The sequence below is a fragment of the Mustela erminea genome, chromosome 11, assembly GCF_009829155.1.
Source record: "Mustela erminea isolate mMusErm1 chromosome 11, mMusErm1.Pri, whole genome shotgun sequence".
Classification (NCBI taxonomy): Eukaryota; Metazoa; Chordata; class Mammalia; order Carnivora; family Mustelidae; genus Mustela; species Mustela erminea.
The window spans coordinates 1,158,177-1,179,165 of NC_045624.1; the positions used below are offsets into that span (position 1 = coordinate 1,158,177).

Below are 20,989 nucleotides of genomic sequence, written 5' to 3' on the forward strand. Positions count from 1 at the left end.
TAACTCCTCTCTCGGCTCAGATTCTCCTACAGAGTTTCTCTTGATATCATTTTAATTCGGTGGCTCAGGTTACCGTGGTCGTTTCGGGGGCAAAAGGCTGGGATTCATCTGACAAGATGCAGGTATTTTGCTAGTGAGATGTTGGGGGGGGGGTCCTGGCCAGCTCCCTGGTGACAACCAGGAGCTAGTGTGCACCCCCCCCAGAGTGCCCTGCTTCTGAGAGCCGTCCCCAGCCGTGTGTTCAGACCCCGCCCTGCCTGGGGTCACCTGGGACCCTGTGGGGACCTGACAGCAGCTCTATTCAGCCGTCATACCGAGGTTCTCCTTTTAATTTGGAGGCTTGGTCTTTGCAGGTCTGGGCAGAGAAGCAAACCTCGTCCATTAAACCACAAACTTTCCTTTTTACATGTGTTTTTTTAAATTATTTTTATTAACATATAATGTATTATTAGCCCCAGGGGCACAGGTCTGTGAATCATCAGGTTTACACACTTCACGGCGCTCACCCTCCCCGATGTCCATCCCCCGCCTTCCTCTGTCATTCCAAGATAACCCATCACCACAGCAGGCCCAGTGTCCTCTTGTCTGCCTGTACGTGTGTGTGTCTGCACTCTGTGTCTGTGTACATGGGTATCTGTGTGTGTCTCTGTGCGTTCGAGATCCGTAGAGGTGTGGGAGATCTGTGTGTATTGCGTATGTGTGTATACACACGTGTGCATCTCTGTGTGTGGCCGGGTGTACATCCGTGCACCTGTGTGATATCTGCGTATCTGTGTGTTGTGTGTCCTTCTATGCGTGGGATATCTGTATGTGTGTGCATCCGTGCGCACATGCATGGCCACAGGGCAGACCCCCGTCTGCCCGTGGGCTCTTGGGTCGGGCAGGGCTGGGGGTGAGACCGCGGGCCATGAGGGCACCCCTAACCGACCGTCGCTGTCTCCTAGGAGCTGTGTCGGCAGCGCATGGCCGTGCGCACGTCAGAGCGCCCAGAGGCCCCGCATGCGTCCCGCGTCAACAGCGTCTCCTCGCAGTTCAGCGACGGGCCGATGCCCAGCCCGTCCGCACGGAGCAGCACGTCGTCCTGGTCTGAGGAGCCCGTGCAGTCCAACATGGACATCTCCACCGGCCACATGGTCCTGGTAAGGCTCGCGGTCCTCGCCGTCTGGAATCGCCGTTCAGACCATGTGGTCTGGGGCAGGGGGAGAAGGCGCAGGGCAGGGATGGGGAGCTCACGGTGCCGCTCCTGCCACATATACGTCCCCTGCTTCCTGCCATACACCGAGCCTACATCAGAAGTGCCAGCAGCAGTGCGCTGGCCACCGCGGTGAGCCGGTCAGGCAGCCGGGAGGTTGGTTAAAAGCCCAGGGTGTCAGGGCACCCCGACTCCGTCCCCCGCTTTAAGTGCAGTGAGTGTGGGCACACACACACAGGCCAGATCATGCGTGGGACTCGGCCCTGGGCGCTGTTCTCAGTGGAGGAATGCACATCCGTGAGCGCCTGCTGTATGCACTGCTGTCGCTGAGCCTCCGACCAAGAGACGACCGTGGAGTCCTCCCCTCCTTGCGGCTCGCCAGGCGGGGTTTGGGGAGACAACTGTCCCTCGCTTGCTGCTGCTACTTAACAGTGGCCGGGCGCAGTGGGGGGTACAGAGCCCTTGTGTGGGGGCCTTGCTGTCCATACTCCTCCTGCCCGTCTGGCTCCCTGTCCCGTCCCTCCCCAAACCCTCAGAGGGCCATGCATGGAGAGGCAGATGCTGCCCGCGAAGGGGGCTTGATGTCTGACCGTCACCTAGAGGGACATTCACAATTCTGGTGGCTTTACCGACTGTCTCCTGAGGCAGAACACCACGCTCCCGGACCCTCAGGCCGCTCGCGCCTGCCGTCTCGTGCCTGCAGAGCTGCCGCAGCAGGCCGTTGGCCGTAACACTCCTCCCAGAGACCAAACATTCAGGGACAGCTGGCACAGCCGTCTCATGGCCCGAGATGCGGTGGCAACACTCCGGACCAGGCAGACCGTCTTCGCGGTCCAGTGCGTCCCAAGCATCCAGACGGGCCCTGAACATCATGTTTGTGGTCTTTAAACATGTATTTTTTGTGGTAAGTTTCCTTATATGTTTCTGTACCAACGACATGTGCTGGCGACATTGGACCACAGCCCCGGCGGCCTGGTCCAGTTTGAACGCGGCCACTGCGAACTGGGGCTTCACAGCAGACTCGGGCTTCCCTGGCCCTGGAAGTCGAGGAGCCGCAGCGTGGCTGTCGGCTGAGGCCCCTTCCCTGCTCCGAGCTCGCACCATCTCGCCACGTCCGCCGGCCCCGTCCCGCGTTCCCGCGCCGCCGCCGCCAGGGGCCTCCGTCTCGCCCTGCCCCCACCTCTGCTCTAGCAGCCCGAGCCCGTGGGGGGACACGGTCTGCGCACGGTCGGCCCGCGTGGCGTGGCCAAGCGAAGATGACTGCCGGGTGACCACTCGCCCGACCCTCCCCGAGGAAACGTTCGTGTTTGTCCGACAGCTACGTTGTGATCTCCCGGAACCACACGCCACAGACTCGGAGACCGTCAGGGGAATTCCGCCGGGGCCCGACGATCCCCAGAACCAGCTGCTCCACGGGTGTCCCGCAGATGTGACCTTGTAACTCACGGTGTGACGGAACCCACGGCTGTTCACCTCCGGACGACAGGGTGGGAGCAGGCGGCACCCCACGGAGTCGGGAGGGAATTGGCCGAGTTTCCCGGGAAACATACTCGTCGCTCAACCCCGGGGCCGGTGTGCGAGATGGGAACGCCGTCTCTGGCCGAGGACGGAGAGCGTGTTTGAAGCAAGCAGTGGCCTGGGAAGTTAAAAGGCCAAATGTGGACCCCTCGGGCCAGAGCCCTGTCAGCAGCCGCCGACCCAGCGGTGGGGCTGACCCTGAGAGGAGCAGGCCTGGGGACGGGGCTCCCAGGGAAGCGGGTTGACCTAGGGCCAGGCTCCCTTAGGGAAGGGGCCCTCACACCCCAGCCTCTCGGGTCTGGTCACTTCCTGCTGTAGAATCCAGGCTGCCTGGGCAAGGTGCGGTGATCTCCTGCCTGGACACCGCAGGAATAGAATTCTGGGGTTTAACACTCCATCCAGCGAGCAAAAGGACCCTCAGAGAGGAGACTGCTGGCCACGGGCTCCGCATGGAAGCAGGGAGGTCAAGGGCTGACGGGTCGGGAGACGGGTCACAGCCACTACTCCGTGATGACAGCACTGAGGGCACTACCTGCTCATCCCTGGGCAGCTGTCATGGCGTAGAAGCTGACCCCCGTCAAAGGCAAGGACTGTGAGGCTTGCACCCCCGTTACCCTCGGAGACAAGAGGCCGCTTGCGTAACGGCCGCTGCCCGGAAGCCATGCAGGGGCAAGTGATGCGTGCCCGCATCACAGATGGAGACCACAGGACCGAGGGCTGCTACGTGAAAGTGAATCTCCCAACATCGGGAAGGACGAAAGGCCTCGCGTCATCAAGAACGGGGGAACAAGCTGCAGCAGGAGGTTTGGCGACCGAGGGCTGCAGAAAGCCTACGAGGGGCGCAGAACATCGTGTCCACCGTGGGGATGGCCCAGGGGCTGGCAGAGCTCCTCCGCGCCCACCTTGCCACCAGCAACCCCGTCCTGCGTGCCCCACATTTGTTCCGGAGCCTCGATGGCCAACATTTGCATCTTGAGTGGTAGCTCCTCTGGCCATTCCTGTCTGACCGGCCTCCGCGGCTTCACGCTCCTTCGTGTTGTGGATGGCGCAAGTCACTGCTCACCTAGGAAGGCCGGCTGGAGATGCTCGGATGCTGGACTGGGTGGCGGAGTGGGGCCCATGTGGATGCTGGCCGGCCTTGGGCACCTTCATCCTTAAAACCAGTACATTGTAGTCTTTCTAAAAGGACGTGCTTCTGTGGTGCCTCTTCCCTGGCCCTGCTCTCTAGGCCAGAGCGAGTGCCCACAGCACCCTGGAAGCCATCCTCATGGTGAGGGACAGGCCCCTTCCCCAAAGCCAGCTGGAGACCTTTTGTGACAAATAAGTAACGGCCACTCAGCACCGAACACCGTCCTGCACATGTCACGGCGTCTGAGAGACAGCTCCACGGGGCACTCGCGGCCGACTCTGCTTGTCTTCGCGGACCCATGATCTCCTGTTATCCCACGTACAATAACTTATTTATTTTATACTGCTAAGGGTGATTTAGGCAGTTTTCAAATTTTGCACTTCAAACAAACAGCACGGTGAGAAGCACTGCAGGCTGCATTCCTAGGAGACCGTAGGTCATGGAAGAGGCCTCTTGTTTATTTGGAGACGCATCAGCAAACTTCCTGTCAAAACACGTGACTCGCAGACAGTCCCACCAGCTCTGTAGAGAAGGGTGCCTGTGTCCCCTACCCTGCCACCCTGGGTACTGGCCACCCTTCGTTTTTGCTGCTGGGATGTGGAAAATGCTGTTATTATAAGGCAGTTTTAATTTGCATTTCTCTCATGGTGCATGAGATTGAGGAGCGTTTCCTGCATTTGGGAACTACTTATTGGTCCTTGCAAGAATGGCCTCAGAAGTGTCCCTCAAGGCCTGTAGGGCTGCCGGCTTCCGAAGCCCACTGAGGACGCGGTCTGCAGGTTTGCATAGCGCGAGCCGTGGATGCCCACGGGAGTGTACTGCCCTCGACCCCATAGGGAAACCAGGTTACTCTTGTCTCTCCTCTGTGTGGCCAATGTGACCCCCCGTGAGAGAGACTCTGCTGGCAACTGACTTGGTCAGAATTTCAGTAAGAGCAACAGCGAAGAGCCCTCTGCAAGGTCACCCTGGGACCAAGGTCGGCACCAGCAAGTCGGAAGGCAGGCAGGCTCCGCACCTTAGGACGCGCGTCTCCTGTGCGCGGGAGCGGGCCCAGTGCTGTCAGCCAGGCAAGGTGCGCCATTTCAGTTTCCAAAAATAACTTGTCCGGTGACATCAGTGAGAAGAGTGCCCCTGAAAGGCACGAGTGGCTGGCTGCTGTGGGGTCTTTGGGCCTCGGAGGACCCGTTCTGGGGGCGGACAGGGCAGAGATGTAGTTCCTCACCTCCTGGAGGCTGGAGATCTAGGATCCGGGTGTGGGCAGGGCCGGTTCTGCCGAGAGCCGCTGTCGCGGCGTGTGGACGGCCGTCTTCTCCCCGTGTCCACCCACGCTCGCCCCTCTCTGTGTGTCCGTGTCCTGATGTCCCCCTCTTACCAGGACACCCGTCATATCAGGCCTGGGCCCATCCTGGGGGCACCTCACTTTACCTTCACTACCGCCTTGAGGCAGCTTCTGCAAGTACGGTCACGCCCTAAGGCCTGGGGGACGGGCTTCTGTGCTAGGAGGAGGCGGGTGCCACAACGAGCCCAGACACGTGCTGCTGCTTGAACTACCCTGTGTCTTCTGCAGCTTGAAGCAGGTGACAGGCCCCAGTCTTTCCCGTCACCGTCGTGTCCCCCGTGCTCTGCTGGGGCTCAACCATCAAGAACGTGCTCGTGCCGGGCTCTGCCTCCCGAGAGCTGTGCCAGGACCAGAAGGAGAGGCTGCCAAACCACTCGCGGCTCCTCCTTCCGGGCACAGCTCCGGTGTCCCTTTCCGAGCCGAGCCTCCGGCCCACCACTGCCCCTCCGGGAGAAGGCAGCTCTGCAGGCCGTCCGAGGCTCCTTACACAGCTGGGAAGTTGGCGTCGCTCGTTAGCTTGGTGTTGACACAAGGCAAAGAGTGTCGCTGCTGTTGTTCAGTCTTTATGGGGGGGCACGGATTTACTATATTTTTGATGGGGAGGTGTGATTTGCTGTGCTATTTTTAAAAATCTGCTTTACTGTTCGGAATGCTAGGGTGATACTAGCACGTGTCCCCTGCCTGTTAGATCTTCTCGTAGTGAGTAAACTGGGGAGAGCAGAGTGAGTCAATCAGGGGCCCAGGTGTATCTGTCGAACTAAATCAAGTATCAAACACTAAGCTCGGCAGTTAGTAGGTCTCCACGTTAACATTTATGAGGGGAAGAAATCGAAACCGATGCCCCAAACCGGGCCTGGAGCGCGTTCCCTCGCATCCACGTGAACGGGAAGCACTTCCTGCGGGCCCAGCGGCCTCACGCCCACCTGACAGGGTGAGCCAAGAAGGGCTGCGCGTCCCTCTGGCCTATTCAGCGCCCCCAGACCTCCGAGGTCGGCAGGCAGTGCGAGGAGGGGACGGCAGAGCGTCAGTCCACGCCCGTGGAGCGACGGACTGTGCAAGTCCAAGTTACCGTGGAAGATGGACGCTCTCTAAGGAGGAGTTTGGGGCACGGCCCCAAGCCTGTGGTTCCACAGATAACCCGCGCGCAGACAAGCGTCCGTTGAGTTCGCTCATCTCGTGTCCTTAGCGTTACGTGCGGCTCGTGGACATCACAGGGGTCGGACGGAGATTGTCTGAGCCCACGTGAAGCACATGATTGGTGTTTACAATCTCTCTGCAGTGAAGAGGGGCGAACGTCTAGGAAGCACTGAATACGGCCAACTGCCAGATCGTGCTCTGTTGCTGGAAGACGTCCGTCGTGGAAATGTGGGGTGGCGGGGAGACTGAGGAGGGGAGTCGGCCCTGAGGGGTACCAGGCGCAGTGTTAGCCAGGGAGGAGCCGCTGTTTGGGGTGGGCAGCGGACGGAGTGGGCACCGGCACGGCTCCTCGGAGCCCCGAGTCCGGCCCCGGGGCTGGAGTCTGTGGCGGACGAAACAGGGAGTCCGTGTGTAAACCTGGACCACATCCCAGCCAGAGGGAGCCCCCGCATGCGGGCCTGGGCTTGGTCCTGACATGGCTTCTGTGGTTTCCTGAAAACAGGAGAAGTGACATTCACTGGTTCACTCCACTTGTGTTCATTGGCGAGGAGGTGAGAGCGACCCTGACAAACGGGCCAGGAATGTTCTTTATCACTCCTCACGCTTGCATCACAGATCTGCCAACGGGCAAAGTCTCGCTGACATTCCTTCGTTCCTTCAAACGTCCTGCTGTCTTTGATGCCGTAGCTGTTGAGAAGATTGTTTGTGACCTGCCCCGTGGCTGCCTTTGTGGGTCTCCCCACGTTCTTCCTGAACCCTACACCTCTGTCGTCCCAGATTCTTCCTGCGCCCGCTCTGGGTGCAGACCTACTTTTTTTTCCTTTGGCCCCAGCTTTACTGTACTCCTCCCTCGGAGAAGCCCTGTTGTGCATGGGTCCCCAGGAAGGACAGTCACTCACAACTGACGTGGGACGGTCTGTGCTCTCTGCTCTTGGGGAAGCATCCGTCGTGGTGCTCCCGTGGCCCTCACGTCTCTTCCACGTGTCTTCACAGGTCTCTTGTCACCCCTCCACCCCCGTTCCAGGGCACTCCCTCGGGTCTGCTGTCCAGTTTGCCTGTTTCTCTTCCGCAGCGTCTAATCGATATGTGACCACCCATCGCACGGGTAACTCCAAGGGGCGTCTTCTTCATTTGTGGTTGATGTCTTTATTCGTTCTTGAATCTGCCTGCCATACTGTTCTCCCCTCTTCAGTCCCCACTGCAGTATCTTCAGTCATTGTAAATCCAGGATTTGATGGTTTCTGTCTAATGCTTCTGTCATCCAGGTTCTTCTGAAGCTGATCCTGCTCTTGATGTGTTTGCTGAGTTGTTTAGGGGCGAGTTTGCTGTCTGTTGGGTTCCATCACGTCCATCTTTCAGTACTTGGAGGGTGTTTAACTCGAGACAGGTCCTGGGTCACTTTGCCACACAGTCTAGGTTCCCATTAAACCAGGACCATCTTTGTATCAGTTCCTCACCTGGAGATTTTCAGGCCACCCACGTACTGTCTAATGTGAGCCTCCGTCTCGTTGAGGCCTGTGGTCCAAAGCCTTCCCATTCCGGATCCACGTGGAAAGAGACATGCTTTCTTGCGGCGTGAGCAAGCCCTTTCCCTGGGAATGAGTTCCTCCCAGGGTCCTGGGGCGGGGGGCTCCCACATCCACCTCCTTACCTTCCACCTGGCAGGGTTTCCCCAAGACCCCTCTTGGACAGCAAGAGCAAGACACCCTGGGTCTGAGGGGCTGGAAACTACACGCCCCGCCGTCTCGCAAGGGCTTGAGGACCTGCAGGTCATGAGCTAACCAGTCCATTCACCACCTCATTCTGGATTTCCGAGGACTTCCCTTCATCTTATGGGGAGCTGACTGTGCCATTTATGCAGCACTTCTACGTGCTCACGGGGAAGGCTCCTCGGGACACCTCACTCCTCGTGCCTCTGGGAACATGAGACTTAAAGCAGGTTAAACGTAGGGAACACAGGGAAAGTGTGTAGCCCCGTTTGATTTCACACCGCCTTGACAGTCGCATCTGAGAGCCAACTTCATGTTCTGCATTATGAGGAAGACATGATGGCAAGTTCTTGTCAAAGAAAGCCTGACGGTGGCCTCATTCGGACTGGTTCCCACGCTTCCCCCACCATCTGCAGGCAAAGGGGTTACATGCTTCCGGAAGTGTTCCCACACCCGTGCATCCAAACTAAGCCGTCCGTGGGTGTGCACTGCCCAGAGTCTTGAACCCTTGGTGCCGACGGATGGTGGCCCTGGAGGTGTTCCAGATGGTACCTTGTTGCGGTGACAATAAAGATAGCTGTGGGCAGGGGTGGCTCCAGGCTCCACGGCTGCACTCACGGGGCCAGGAGAGCGGGTGGTGCGATGTCTGACAGCGCACTCTCACTTCACGCATCAAACCCAAGAACTCGTGGGCGTGGGATGCGGGCTGTCCACTGTCGGATCGGCAGCTGAGCTGGGAGATTAAAAATATATTTGATAGTCTTACCTCTAACTTCTCAGCCTAAAAGTGAAGATAATTTCTGATAGATCAACTCACTTCTCTTTGCTACTTTGAGCTCCTTGTTTCAAAGACATCGACGGAAGACTGAAGCCCATCAGCTCCCAGCTGTGGTGGCCGACTGATTGCTGCTGTTCCGTGCTCCGCACTGTGTGTCAGCTGTCCTGCTGCCGCCAGGACGCTGTGGGAAAGTCAGGGACACTCGGGCCTCTTCCAGGGGAAAACAAATGCGGGGTCTTCTGTGAGCTGCTGGCATCTGCGCCGTGGGCTGGTCCCCATTCCTGTTTATTGCCCACAGCACGTAGCCTGTTGGTTCTAGGACAGCAAAGCTCCAGAAAATGCTCTGGACCCAAGGAGCGCTCTCAGAATTCCTGCAAGCGTGTCTCGACAACGCGCTGCGGCAGGAGCCAGCATTGCCCGTCCATGCCTGGGAGGGAAGTTCTGTGTCTATGTGGCAAGCCGACGTCACCTCACTGCCTCACTGCGACTTTCTGTTCTCCCTGAGCGCTCCCTCAGGAGGTCACAGCAAGGACGTCGTCATCAGTGTGGGGTGCCCAGTGCTGCCCAGGGAGGACCTGCCACCTGGGGGTGGTGGGGCAACCAGCCCCTCCCCCTCGCTCCAGGGCTCTGTCCTCAGACCGCTGTTGCCGTGCTCGTGTCACACCACTGAGGCCGTGTGAATTTTGTAGCTGACCCTCCACTTGGGGACGGTAGGTGGACAGCCATTCAGTGCGTGAATCTGCTGGCCCACCGCATGGAGACACCGCTCTTCAAAACCTGCTTCTGAAGAGCTCTAGGAACCAGTGCCGCCTGAGTCACGGACGCCAGTGTAGACAGAGCGGATGGGTGATCCGATTCCTGGATCTCACCTCCTCTCGCTGAGTAGCAGCCATCGGGTAGATGTAGCAGCGGCCACCAGGTGCCCGCACTGCCGCGTAGACGCAGCAGTGGCCATCAGGTACCCCCAGGTCCAGAGATGGCAGTGGGTTCCCCTGGTTTTGGAGACCCTGTTTTTCTACGAGAATTTGTTAACAGAGGACTTTTCAGGGTTTGGTTGTCCTAGGACTGCATTTTCGTGACATGTTTCCTCTTGTGTCCCTGTCTTTGTGTTTCCTGTCAACTCTTTGGAACCCAGCGTTGGTTTCCTGCTGGATTTTGTACATGAATGGAGTCTCTACATAACTTGCATCTTTAGGTATTTTTTGTATGTCGAAGGGACATGGTTACAGCTGAAATCAAATTCTCATGTTCTCATTTAATAAAGAGCATATTAATTTATATCAACAGGGACTTGTGGTAAAACTCTTTGCAAACACATTCTCTCACATCGCTGAAGTAATCTTAGAAATAAGTAGAAATGTGGCTTTGTCGGGCGGCTTTCTTCTCCAGTTAAAGTGTTCTGATTTCTGTTCTACATCAGAGTCCCAGAAACGTGAACTTCCTTTGTAAAAGTTAACGTCAGTGTCTGCGCAAAACCGTAGTCAGACTTCGCTCTTCCAGATGGAATGATTTACTTAATGTGAAACACCGAGACTTGGCATGGGGGAGGAGAGAACGGGGACCGTCGGGTCCCGGCGTCTCTGCGGAGTCCCTTCTGACTCCCGGCCCGTCGTCGGTAGAAGCCGGACGCCGTCGCAGGAGTGCCCTTGCTTAAGAAAGAGTTGTCTCAAGAGTTCAACATGCCGTGGGCAGACGTTTTAAACTCTTAAAAAGCAGAAATCAGCAGAAATATCATAAAGCCGAACTACTCTTTCTTTGGACGTGTGAGAACTGAGGGAGCTGCCAACGGCAGATGCGTGTTTGAAATCGCGACGCCGTCAGCGGAGGGCTTGCGGGGCCCGGTGCTGGCTGTCGTTATTGTCTGCACAGCAACGTCACGGAAAGAAGAGAAGCGCACAAAAGATATTTGGTAAAGGCAGGTGGTCGGATGAATAATGTTCCTTTCATTAACATAGTTCCCTTATTAACTGTATAATTAATTGTGCATAGCCCAGGGAGGCTGTGGAAATTGCATTTTGAGATGTATCAAAGCGGACTTACGCTTCAAACTTGCATGCAATTTACCGTTAATGCAGCCAGAGATGGAAGCCTCAAATCTATAATTATTACTTACTATTTGAATGACAAGCAAAGAATTTTATCAGCAGAGTTTTAAATGAAAGAGGATTAGCCGCTAATGTTGAAACTGTTAATCTTTCTTATGAAAATAATTTCGAAGAAAATGTTTTAGTGGAAAGAAAGGTTTGAAGAAAGCACGTGCCGTTAAAACAGCTGCTTTCTGCGACCCTGGGTGCATTTGTCCCCACTGACGGCGGGGTGCAAATATTTTTAAAAGTGAATGAATATTTTATAGGGCCCAGAGCTGCTCGTGCATTCAGGGAACAGATTATGCAATATTCCCAAATATCCCAGCGAAGGTGAGAGGGTCCGTCAGCCAGCCAGAGGAAGGAGCCAGAGCTGAAAAACTTAAAACATATGAGAATATGTTAAAAGCAATGGAAATCTGCTTAATAGTCTAGAAATCTGCCTTTCCCCACTTCTGAATGCTCCTGTGAGTTGAGATCGTAAATGGTAAATATTGTTCAAAGAAAACCGTTAAACGGAGCACTGGGATCCATCTGTCCAGGAAGATTTCATCAGTGACACTGCCGAGACTCTTGCCGTGGACGCAGGTGTCCCCCACACGGGCCCTGCTTCCGACCACCGGCGCCCCGGGTTGGCGACACGGACACGTCCCGCAGTCTCGGGAGGGGAGTCCTACAGCAAATATTTGTTGACGGCCGAGGCTGTGCCAGCCTTCCTGCTGGTAGTGGAGAGACTGAAAGGGGTAAAATAATTGGCCTGTTGGGAGCACCTAAAATGTGGCTCACATTTATTTTTTTGTCCTGCTTTTCCCCACTGAGTTGAGGACGTGGACTAAAATACTAAATTTATAGCACCATCGGGTGAGCGCCCGGTGTTGCCACCAACAGGGGAAGGCCGTGTTTGGGTTTCTAGAAGCCCAGGAAGCGTGGCGTGGGAGGGCAGGTTCCCTTTTAGGACCCGTGGCAACTCCACGTGTGTTCTGGGCTTCAGGCCACGCTAGAGCCACACACGGACGGCGGACTCGTGGGACGTGGGGCTCTGTGGCAGTTCCTCGGAAACTCTGGGCTGCCCCCCGCGTGGCGCCCAAAGAGCACAGGCAGGGGGTGTTCCGGGGAGCAGGGGGTTCTCTTTCCATGCCCTCAGAAGTCTCATGTTCTCCCTTCTTGGTTTCAGTCTTTAAAAGATTAAAAAAAAAAATACACTTTAATGCACGGATCCCTCATTCTGCTCCAATCCACGGACCTCTCGTGGATTCGTTCGGTGTCACGTGGAAGCAGCTCTGGGGACGGCGGCGGGGGCGTCCCGGCGGGGCCGCGGGTCGGCAGGAGCCAGCACCGCGTCTCCCCTGCCCAGCGCGCGCGGCCCCGGCCCTCCCCGGCCCCAGGCCCGACCACACTCGCACACCTGAGTCCACCTGGGGAACCGCCGTCCGCGCGTCTGTGTGCATCAGGCGCTTGGGGCTGTGTGGCTGTAGGATTGTACGTTTGAACCAGGAGCCGAGCTGTTGATTCTCTGCGGCTCTTCGGACACACGTGGTGAGGTTGACAACTGTGTAGGGCAGCGGCCATCCGCATATTCGTCCACGCGGGGAAGCGTGCAGGGTGCTGGACATGCCAGGAATGCGGACGGAACGTGTCGGACTTTACCCCGACGTTTGACTTGGGGTAGATGAAGGCTGTGACCCTGTTTCTCCGACCAGCTCGGCGGGACCCTGCCCTGCCGCGGCTGGGCGTCCGGCGAAGGCATGGCCTGGCTGCAGGACATCCTACAAGGTGCAGGTCCCGGAAGCCGAGGAGCGGCGGACGGAGTGTCAGGGGAAGCAGACGCGCGGTCTCTGTCGGACTCGGGTCCCCTGTTTGCCCGTGAGTGAATCCCGGCAGCTCGGCTCCCGGAATACAGGACACCTCCGCCCCTTCCTCCGTGCCCTCCGCCGCCACTGTTGTCCCCAGATGTCAGCTCCCGCGCCTCGTGTGCGGACAGTCCCTCTTGTGCGCTGGGTCTCCACCTGGGGTGAGCGTGACCTTTTAAAAGCATCTTTCCCATTATGTGCCTCCTTTGCTTAAAACACCCCAGCGGGTTCCCGCCGCTCTGACTGCAGACCTCAGGCTCCCCCGCGGCCGGCGGGCTCCCCTGGGGTCGGGGCACAGGCCGCCGCCCCGCCTCGCTCCCTTCTCTCCCGCCGCGCTGGCCTTCTCTCTGTGGCTGGACTACGCCAGACCCGTCCCCACCCCGGGCTCTCACTCTGGCTGCTCTGTCTCCCTATGATACCCCTCATTTCGGAGACAAGGAGACCTTCCCAGCCGGCAGGAGACCCTCAGAAATCTGCTCATCAGAGGGGCCTCCCCTCCGGGGGTCCGAGCCCCTGCCTCCCGCACCCACCCCTCGCCTAATCTCTGCCGCGTGTTCTTACCGCTCTGTGAAGTCGCCATTGTAACCGTGTTCGTGTATCCATCTGCGGCCTGTCCCCTGCCTGAAGAAACCAGCCGCACACGGACTGAGTCTCTGCGGGTCCCCGGACCACATACACACACACGTGCACACACACACACCCCCGTCTCGTCCGACGTGCTCACAACAACGTGAATAATGAATAAATAAGGCACTAAGCCAGCCGTCCCGGGCAGGAGTCTAGACCAGGAATGCAGCTCGGGGCTCGCTCCCCCAATTACAGGAGATGTTCCGCGTTCACTCATACCATCAAGGAAGCTCTTTGCCTGACATTTAAACATTAGCACCTGTACGTGGATGGGAAGTACGGTGTAATTCTCTTAATGAGTTTCCTTCGCTCCTAACTTTCATCTTTGTATTTTAACCTCTGTTCGTAGAACCTTAATTTCTGAGATGCTGTATAAGATAATAAGACTTATAAAATTGTTTATTTAAGCCCATCCAGTTCCTCGAGGAGTGATGGCCTGAAACACGGGGCAGCGTGACCGCCACCAGCACGCGGGCCCCCCCGCCATCTCCCTGCAGAGCCCGAGTCGCTCCCGCTGCCCCCACGTGCACACAGAACCCTCATGTTGCAGGACAGACCTTCCCCCTTCCCTCCTGTTTAGTAAGAGTAGGTGGTGAGGACAGATCTGCTGCTTTCTTGAAGTTTATTAAGTAGAACCTTTTGGGGACAGAAGGTGTTCATTGTTACCTATTCCCATCGAGGTTTTAATTGTGAGTTTTCATCGAGCTGTGGTTTTCTTCCTCTGCCAGTCTGTGGGGTTAAGGGCAGTCACGCACGTTCTCGATGAGTGTGTGTTCAGTCCGGCAGAGTGGCCTGCTGCGCGCATGCGGCACCCCCTGAAGACCACCCCGTGGCCAGGGTAGTTATTGACGGATTCCAGGAAATGACCCACAGGCTCGTCCGCCGCTGTTCAAGGCCTCTCTTTTGTCAATACGATCTCTAGCCATTCTGGACCTTGTTCTAGACGCAGGGTACCAAGACCCAAAATTATAATAACGTTCCCAATTAGTTTGGTTCTTCATAACAAGATGTAATGACTTTCAAGTCCCCTCTGTGGTCGCTTTGTGAGGAGGCCCCTGTGTTCTCCCCGAGCCTCCGGAAGCGCGGGGGACGCGGACGCCGTCTCTGCGCCTGCCTCGGAGACTCCTGCCCAGGGGGCCTCCCAGACTTTCTTTGAAAAACATGATGTTTTCTTTAGAGGTTTTGTTTATTTTCCTAGTTCTTGCATATGTTTTATTTTTCAGTTACAAAAGGGATTTTAAATAAAACAGAGAACTCAGTGTTCACAGGCTCAAACCCAGCGTGTTCCTCTGTACTTGGTCGTGTCGCCGTGTTCTCCCGCTCCGTGCCTCGCCTGCCTGCGAGCTGGGGACTCTCTCTTAAAGGCTCTCCACTTGGCAGCCTTTGAACTCTTCCCAGCCGTTTTAACCCTTTCACACTTCTGTCACTGCTATCGGCTTGGCGATGACATAACGCGAGAGCGTGCGTTTCTCAGTCACGCAGAGACAGCCCTGACACCCCTCCGCAGGGACTCCGCTGGGCCTCCAGAGCTCCCGGAGGGAGGGTTTGGGGGAAGTGACGAGGGGTCACACTTGCCGGTGACCTGCTGGTCGTTCCTGCTGGTCAACCTCACCAGGATGAACCAGGCTCACTGCAAAGATGTGTGGAAACGTTCCCTTCCCAGAACGAATTTCCATGGCAGCGATTTTTAAAATGTGATCAGAAGGATTAGATCCCCAAGTCTTTCCCCTGTTCCTCACACATACATCTTTAGGCTTTTTGTACACACGACCCAGAGGCTGAAGGCCAAACTGTGTTTGCTTTTCCCAGGTAAAGTCCGTTCTGACAACACAGGAACATGGTTTGAGTTGGCCTTTCCCGGGTCTGTGGCTTTTTTGCCATTTTTAAGGGTAACGTGTGTCTATCCGCCAGAGGAACGCGTGTTTGAGCCACCCAGGGAGACCAGCAGTCCCGCGGCAGGTAGGAGGAGGAGCGGGGTTTGGGTGTGTGTTCGGGACCCGCTGGGCCGGCAGGCGACGGCCTCCGTGCAGGGCCCCACTCCGCGGCTTCCTTGTGGTAGAGTCGGGCGGCCATCTGAACACCATCTGGGCGCACGTTTCCTGTTTCCAGCAAGTCTTTCCTAAGCTGAGAAATAACGAGGCTACGCTCTGATCGTTCTACCAGATCTGTGCTTCTGGGGACTTGAATGTACTGCGTCAGATCTCATCTGAATCTCGGGGATCTTCACGTGCCCGCTCAGGGTGCTCCAGAGCGACGTGGCCGTGGGCCTGGAGTGGTTCCGTGCGGGTGGCAGAGCCTCTCCCCTTGCCGAGCCAGCAGCCGGCGCCGTGAGCCCCCCGAGTCAGGACGACGAACCCCCCGAACTTCTCCGTTCATCTTTTCATACTTTCTGCTTGGAACCCAGACCTCTCGCTGCAGGAAATCAAACATTTAACATCAGCATTTGCCTTGCACGTACTAACGAAGATAGGTGGCAACGTTAATTTTTAAAGAGGAAAAGGGTCCTCCCTTTGCCCAAACGGCAGCAGAAGCAGCTTACTCCTGCCTTTACAGACGTTCGTCTACTGCTCGCCGACTTCAGAGCACGAGACAAGGTCTTCTCACGAGGAAGGGAATGTAAACGAGCTGCGTTCTTCACTCGGACGAGAGGTTTGATTGTCGCACAGTAAAGTAACGCGCTCATAGGCACCAAGGAAAGAAAGGAATAGAAACAAAGCTTCCCCCATAAAAACCGGGTCTCCCGAAGCCCAGCTTGCTTCAGCACACCTTGGCCACGGCGGGCAGGCGCTGGTGTCCGGCAGCGCTGCTGTCGAATGATGCGCCACCGGGTGGTTCTCGGCGTGTTTCCTGTGTGAGGACCCACGGCGCAGGTGTCCGGACGCCGCGAGGGCAGTCGGGCGCGGACGTCCATGGCTTCTGCGTACGCTGGCTGAGGGAACGTGAGTGGAGGTGTTTCACTTCTTCGTCTGTGGGCCTCCTTCCCCGTGAGCGCCGGCGTTCCGTGAGAGGGAGCTGCTCCCACTGTTCTCTAGGGTGATGACGAACCCACTGGCCGGGCATCGCACCCCTTCATCGCCGGTGGTGGGAGATGCTGGAATGACACAGAACCTGCCCCACGTTTCACGGAACTAATAACCTTTGCTGTCCCTCCGTGCTGCCCTGCGCTGGGCCCAGACGACCCCCGACAACACTGCGCCCCTGGCACCCGACGTTCAGAGGTGGGCAGAGCCCTGCCACCTGGCATCGAAGCGTGGACGTGCGCCTGTCGCGTGTGGGGAAACAGAGTAATTCTACTAAGTGGCGTTATTTCCTTCGTGACCCGGGAACCGGTCCCGACGTTGACACTACACATAAGACGACGCCCGGGAAACAGTCCCCCAGCGGGACGCGGGCCGGGGGCTCGGAGTGCGAACAGCCACGGGGCATTAGCACCTGCTCTCCACGCCGGAAAACGTCTCATTAGCAGCGGAGTTCACACCTTCTCTTCTGCTGGCGTTTTCCAGTGACTCGAGCCTGGTCACCAGTACCTGCCTCCCGGGGCAGCGAGCCGCAGACGGGAGCAAGAGGAAGGGATGAGCTCCGGAACCATCCCCGACGGCACGGTCGGCCGGCTGTGAGCCCGGCGCGGCGGTCCCGGCCCGAGTCGGCTCCGTCCGCGGGACTCGGAAGCCAGGAGGCCGCCGTCCCGGGGGCCAGGCCGGGACCCGGAAGCCAGGAGGCCGCCGCCCCGGGGGCCAGGCCGGGACCCGGAAGCCAGGAGGCCGCCGCCCCGGGGGCCAGGCCGGGACTCGGAAGCCAGGAGGCCGCCGCCCCGGGGGCCAGGCCGGGACCCGGAAGCCAGGAGGCCGCCGCCCCGGGGGCCAGGCCGGGACTCGGAAGCCAGGACTGCGCGCTTGCTGGCGCCGCTTCTTTCCTCTCCAGCGGTAGTTACGGTGGTGTCGCTGCACTCAGGGCGACCGGGCGGCTGCACCCGCGGCAACGGCCCGTGCCCCGTGGCAGTGTCCCCGCAGCAGCCCTGGGATTCTGTGTTCAGGCTGCACCAGTGGCTGCTGTTTCTGGAGACTCGTGTCGTATGTCATTATCTCAGGGACAATGTCCCCAGGACGTGCCATAAAGTCACAGAATGCAGGTACCAACTCAAGAGAGTCCCTCTGTTTCCAAAGAAAAGCAGAGACCCGCCGCGATCACCGTCATCTCCGCGGGGCACATTTCATATTCCCGAAGCAACTTCACAGAGTGACCAGTCATCCCTCAGAACCGCCTTGAGAAATCCGTGTTCTGATCCCCATTTTACATAGCAGTGAATTAAGGGCCAGTGAGAGCAGAGGATAACCAGAGAGTCTATGTGGGGACCAGCCCTTGCTGTGTCCTACACTGTTAAGAAGCCCCATCCGGCGCCTGCCCCAGTCCACTGTGTCCCAGCTGAGTGGGGGCTCCCGGGGCATTCCTGAAGGCCTGGGGACAGAAGCTGTGATCAGCTCCCAAAGACACACAGTGCTCTGGCGATCATTAGTAAAACCCCATCATGTGCCAGAGCATCCCAAATGCTCCATGTTTCTAGAAATCACTCTTGAGGTCACGGTGTTGACAATTCCATCAGAAAGCTCATTGCAGAAAACATTTGAGCTATCTTGACAAATGGTGGACGTGTCTCCAAGCAGTAACCTTTTCATCCCAAAGGTTGGGATTCCGTGTAAAATGATCCCATTCAACGTGGAGGCCCGTCAGTTTGTTTAACACACGGACGCTGTGTCATCTGGTGGCCCATAGTCCTTGTGACCCAGAAAGGGTCTTTAGTCTTCCTACCAATGTTCTAACAGTCTGAGCCAGAAAAGGAGGCACGAGGTGGGGATCTGGACTCGTACGAGGAAGATTAAATGGGAGAAGCTCTGATTGGGTTAATATCTCATAAAGTGCGGCTCACGATAGCTGGTGTGGTTCTCGCTGGGCAGAGGACTCCGAAGTGCTGGCTCATCTTCCACCTGCCCTAATTACGGATGCCACAGAGCCCGAGACCGGTGTCAGCCGGTGTGTCCTGGTTACTGACTCGGAAAACCCACGCTCTGGAAACCGCGGGCTTTCCCCCACAAACCCTTTATCTGGGGATTATCTTTTCTGCAAGCCCATTAAGTTTAGTCCCAGGAAACCTATCAGAATTCAAGACGATTTAGACAGCTCCCCGCTCAGCACTCATCCAAAACCCCTGTCACCCCAAGTATTAAGGGCACAGTGAGCCCCTCTCAAAGCTCGGGGTCCTGCTTCCCACTCTTCAAGGACCAGCAGTAGCTGTCAAGATTGACTTGCCGATGCCCCTCAGATGGAACCGACTACGGCTCAGCCCCGACTCCTCACCTCTCTTACATTTCCAGAGTGCACATCACAGCGGGGTCCCACCAGCTCAGGCTGCTTTGCTTCTGGTACTATTAACTAGTACTATTAACTAGTACTTTGTGTACCCCAGGGCCTGTCTCTTGGAGTTTTAATTCAGAGGTACTCCAGAGCCATAACAGGAGCTGTGTAAAGTGATGTGGCTGAGGCGGGTACCTAACCAGCAGATGCTCACAGCTCTGCGATGACAGGTTCTAGAAGCATCCCTCATGGCATCCATGGCAGCACGTATCACGTCCTGAATGGGAGGCACTGGCCAAGGACATGGGTTCACCCAATGACAGAGAACTGGGGGAACAACCGCTGGACTCAGAGGGCCACGGAGGAGGGTTGGGGGAAGAGCTCTCTGAACTGCTGTGGTGCCTCCAAGTTCCTAAGGCTGCCATTACGTCCAGGTGGCCACGGGACCATTAGAAAGTGGCAGAACCCGCTCGGCGTGGATGTTGGAGGGGCTGCGTAACCCACAAAGGAGGAAGGAGGTGAGGAAATCGGTAATGAAACATTCCAAAGTCTGTGCGCTACTTGTCAGGGCATTTCTTCCAACTTGAGAAGATCCTAAGGCAGTTTTTTTGGATGCCATCGTTGATATAAACTGTTTATCCGCAGTACAGATTACTTCTAGAAACTTCCATGTTGTGAGCACTCATCCAACAAATATTGACCGTGTGCCCAAAGCATGTGCCAAGTGAATGAGACGTTGGCCCCATTCTCAATCTTGATCTCATGAGGGACAGAATGTCCTGACGCCCCGAAGCCAGAGCACGACGCAGAGAGCGGTGATTGTCAGAAGACGGAGCTTTTAAAATAGTAAGTGTCCAACGAAGAGTGTGGGTTTGTAGGAAATGAGAACCCGACACACCCCAGACTCCCAAAGGACACGATCGTGTTTGCACCAACCTCAGCGTCGGGATAGATCCGCTACCGAAGAATCGCACGAACAAAGTGTAAAGAATGATGTTGCTGTGGGGTGGGGGTGGTCGAAACACGGGGGAGTGGTCTTGGGGAGACAGAAAGGAGCAGACTGGTCAAACGAAGTTTGGACAAAGGCTAGTGCTGGCCTCGGCTGCGTTGGTGGTTTCTGAAACTGGTGGTATCCGGGGCCAGGAGCGGCGATCCTGTCGCTCTGTGCGTGGACTGGGAAGTGGGCGTGAAGGGAGGGGTGCGGGAGGAGGTCACAGCCTGGAGCCGAGACACAGCAGCCGTGTCCCAGGTAGCAGACCCAAGCTCCAGTGCTGCTGGTGGCTGCGGGGGCTTTGGGGCAAGGGTTTAAGGAGTCTAGGCCTTGGCTTCTCCGAAAATAAGATGAACGTTTCCTCTCAGCTTCTTTCCATCTTGGACAAGGAAGTCCTGTAACGCGGGAGCCGTGAGCGGCCGTGCATGTGCCAGGGAGAGCCCGACGGTCAGCCCTGCGCGGCGGAGTCATGAGGGGCTTTTGCTTTTGTTCCGCTTACCTTCATTTTTTGTTCTTTATTATGCGTGCTACTGTGTCATAAACGTGTGCGGTTTAAACCCTGCAGCCTCCCGCCATTGCCGCCGCCGTCACACTCGCTGCCGCGCGCACGCGCACGCACACGCACGCACACGCGCACACTGAGCTCACTCTGGGGGAAGAGCCCGAGCGGAGCTCCTCCACGTGCTGACGTGCCCCATTGTTCCAGAGGCGACCGCGTCTCAGGAGGGTGACTACCTGTTCTGATCCGCACGCCTCACACCCTTGAGACAGGACCTCCCAGAATTAAGTTATTCTGCCAGTTTGGTTTTGGTTTTGGTTAAAACACATTATTTTATGACGAAGGCCTTGCTTCCCCACAGACAACATGAAAATATACTCTCGTGTCACAGATGAAGAGCAAGAATCTTGGGACACCTGGCTTGGTCGGTGAAGCCGCTGCCTTTGACTCGGGTCATGGTCTCAGGGTCCTGGGTTCAAGCCTCGCATCGGGCTCCCTGCTCAGCGGGGAGCCTGCTTCCCTCTCTCTTCCTGCCTCCCCCCTGCTTACGTTCTGTCTCTCTCTCTCTCTGACAAATAAATAAAATCTTCAAAAAAGAAAGAAAAGAAAAGCAAGAATCTTATCTACAAACATGAAAGAGGAAATTCTCCAAAACCATGAATGGGGAAATTACATCCGTTTTGTATCATAAATGATGTCTCGTGAAAACATTACAGAACAGATCAAATGGACCAGAGCGTGACAGACACGGGCTACCGGAGCCGCACACGCCAAAAGAATGAAAAAG

The 20,989-nt window shown here is 56.8% G+C and overlaps 1 protein-coding gene across 6 annotated transcripts in view; it reads left to right on the top strand.

Annotated features, from left to right (window-relative positions):
* Positions 1 to 20,989, top strand: part of PTPRN2 (protein tyrosine phosphatase receptor type N2) — a 709,963-nt gene that overhangs the window by 631,494 nt on the left and 57,480 nt on the right. For all 6 annotated transcript variants that reach the window (XM_032303991.1, XM_032303993.1, XM_032303992.1 and 3 more), the window contains one exon: positions 945 to 1,139. In XM_032303991.1, the coding sequence (XP_032159882.1) occupies positions 945 to 1,139 (195 nt within the window). The remainder of the gene's footprint in view (positions 1 to 944; positions 1,140 to 20,989) is intronic.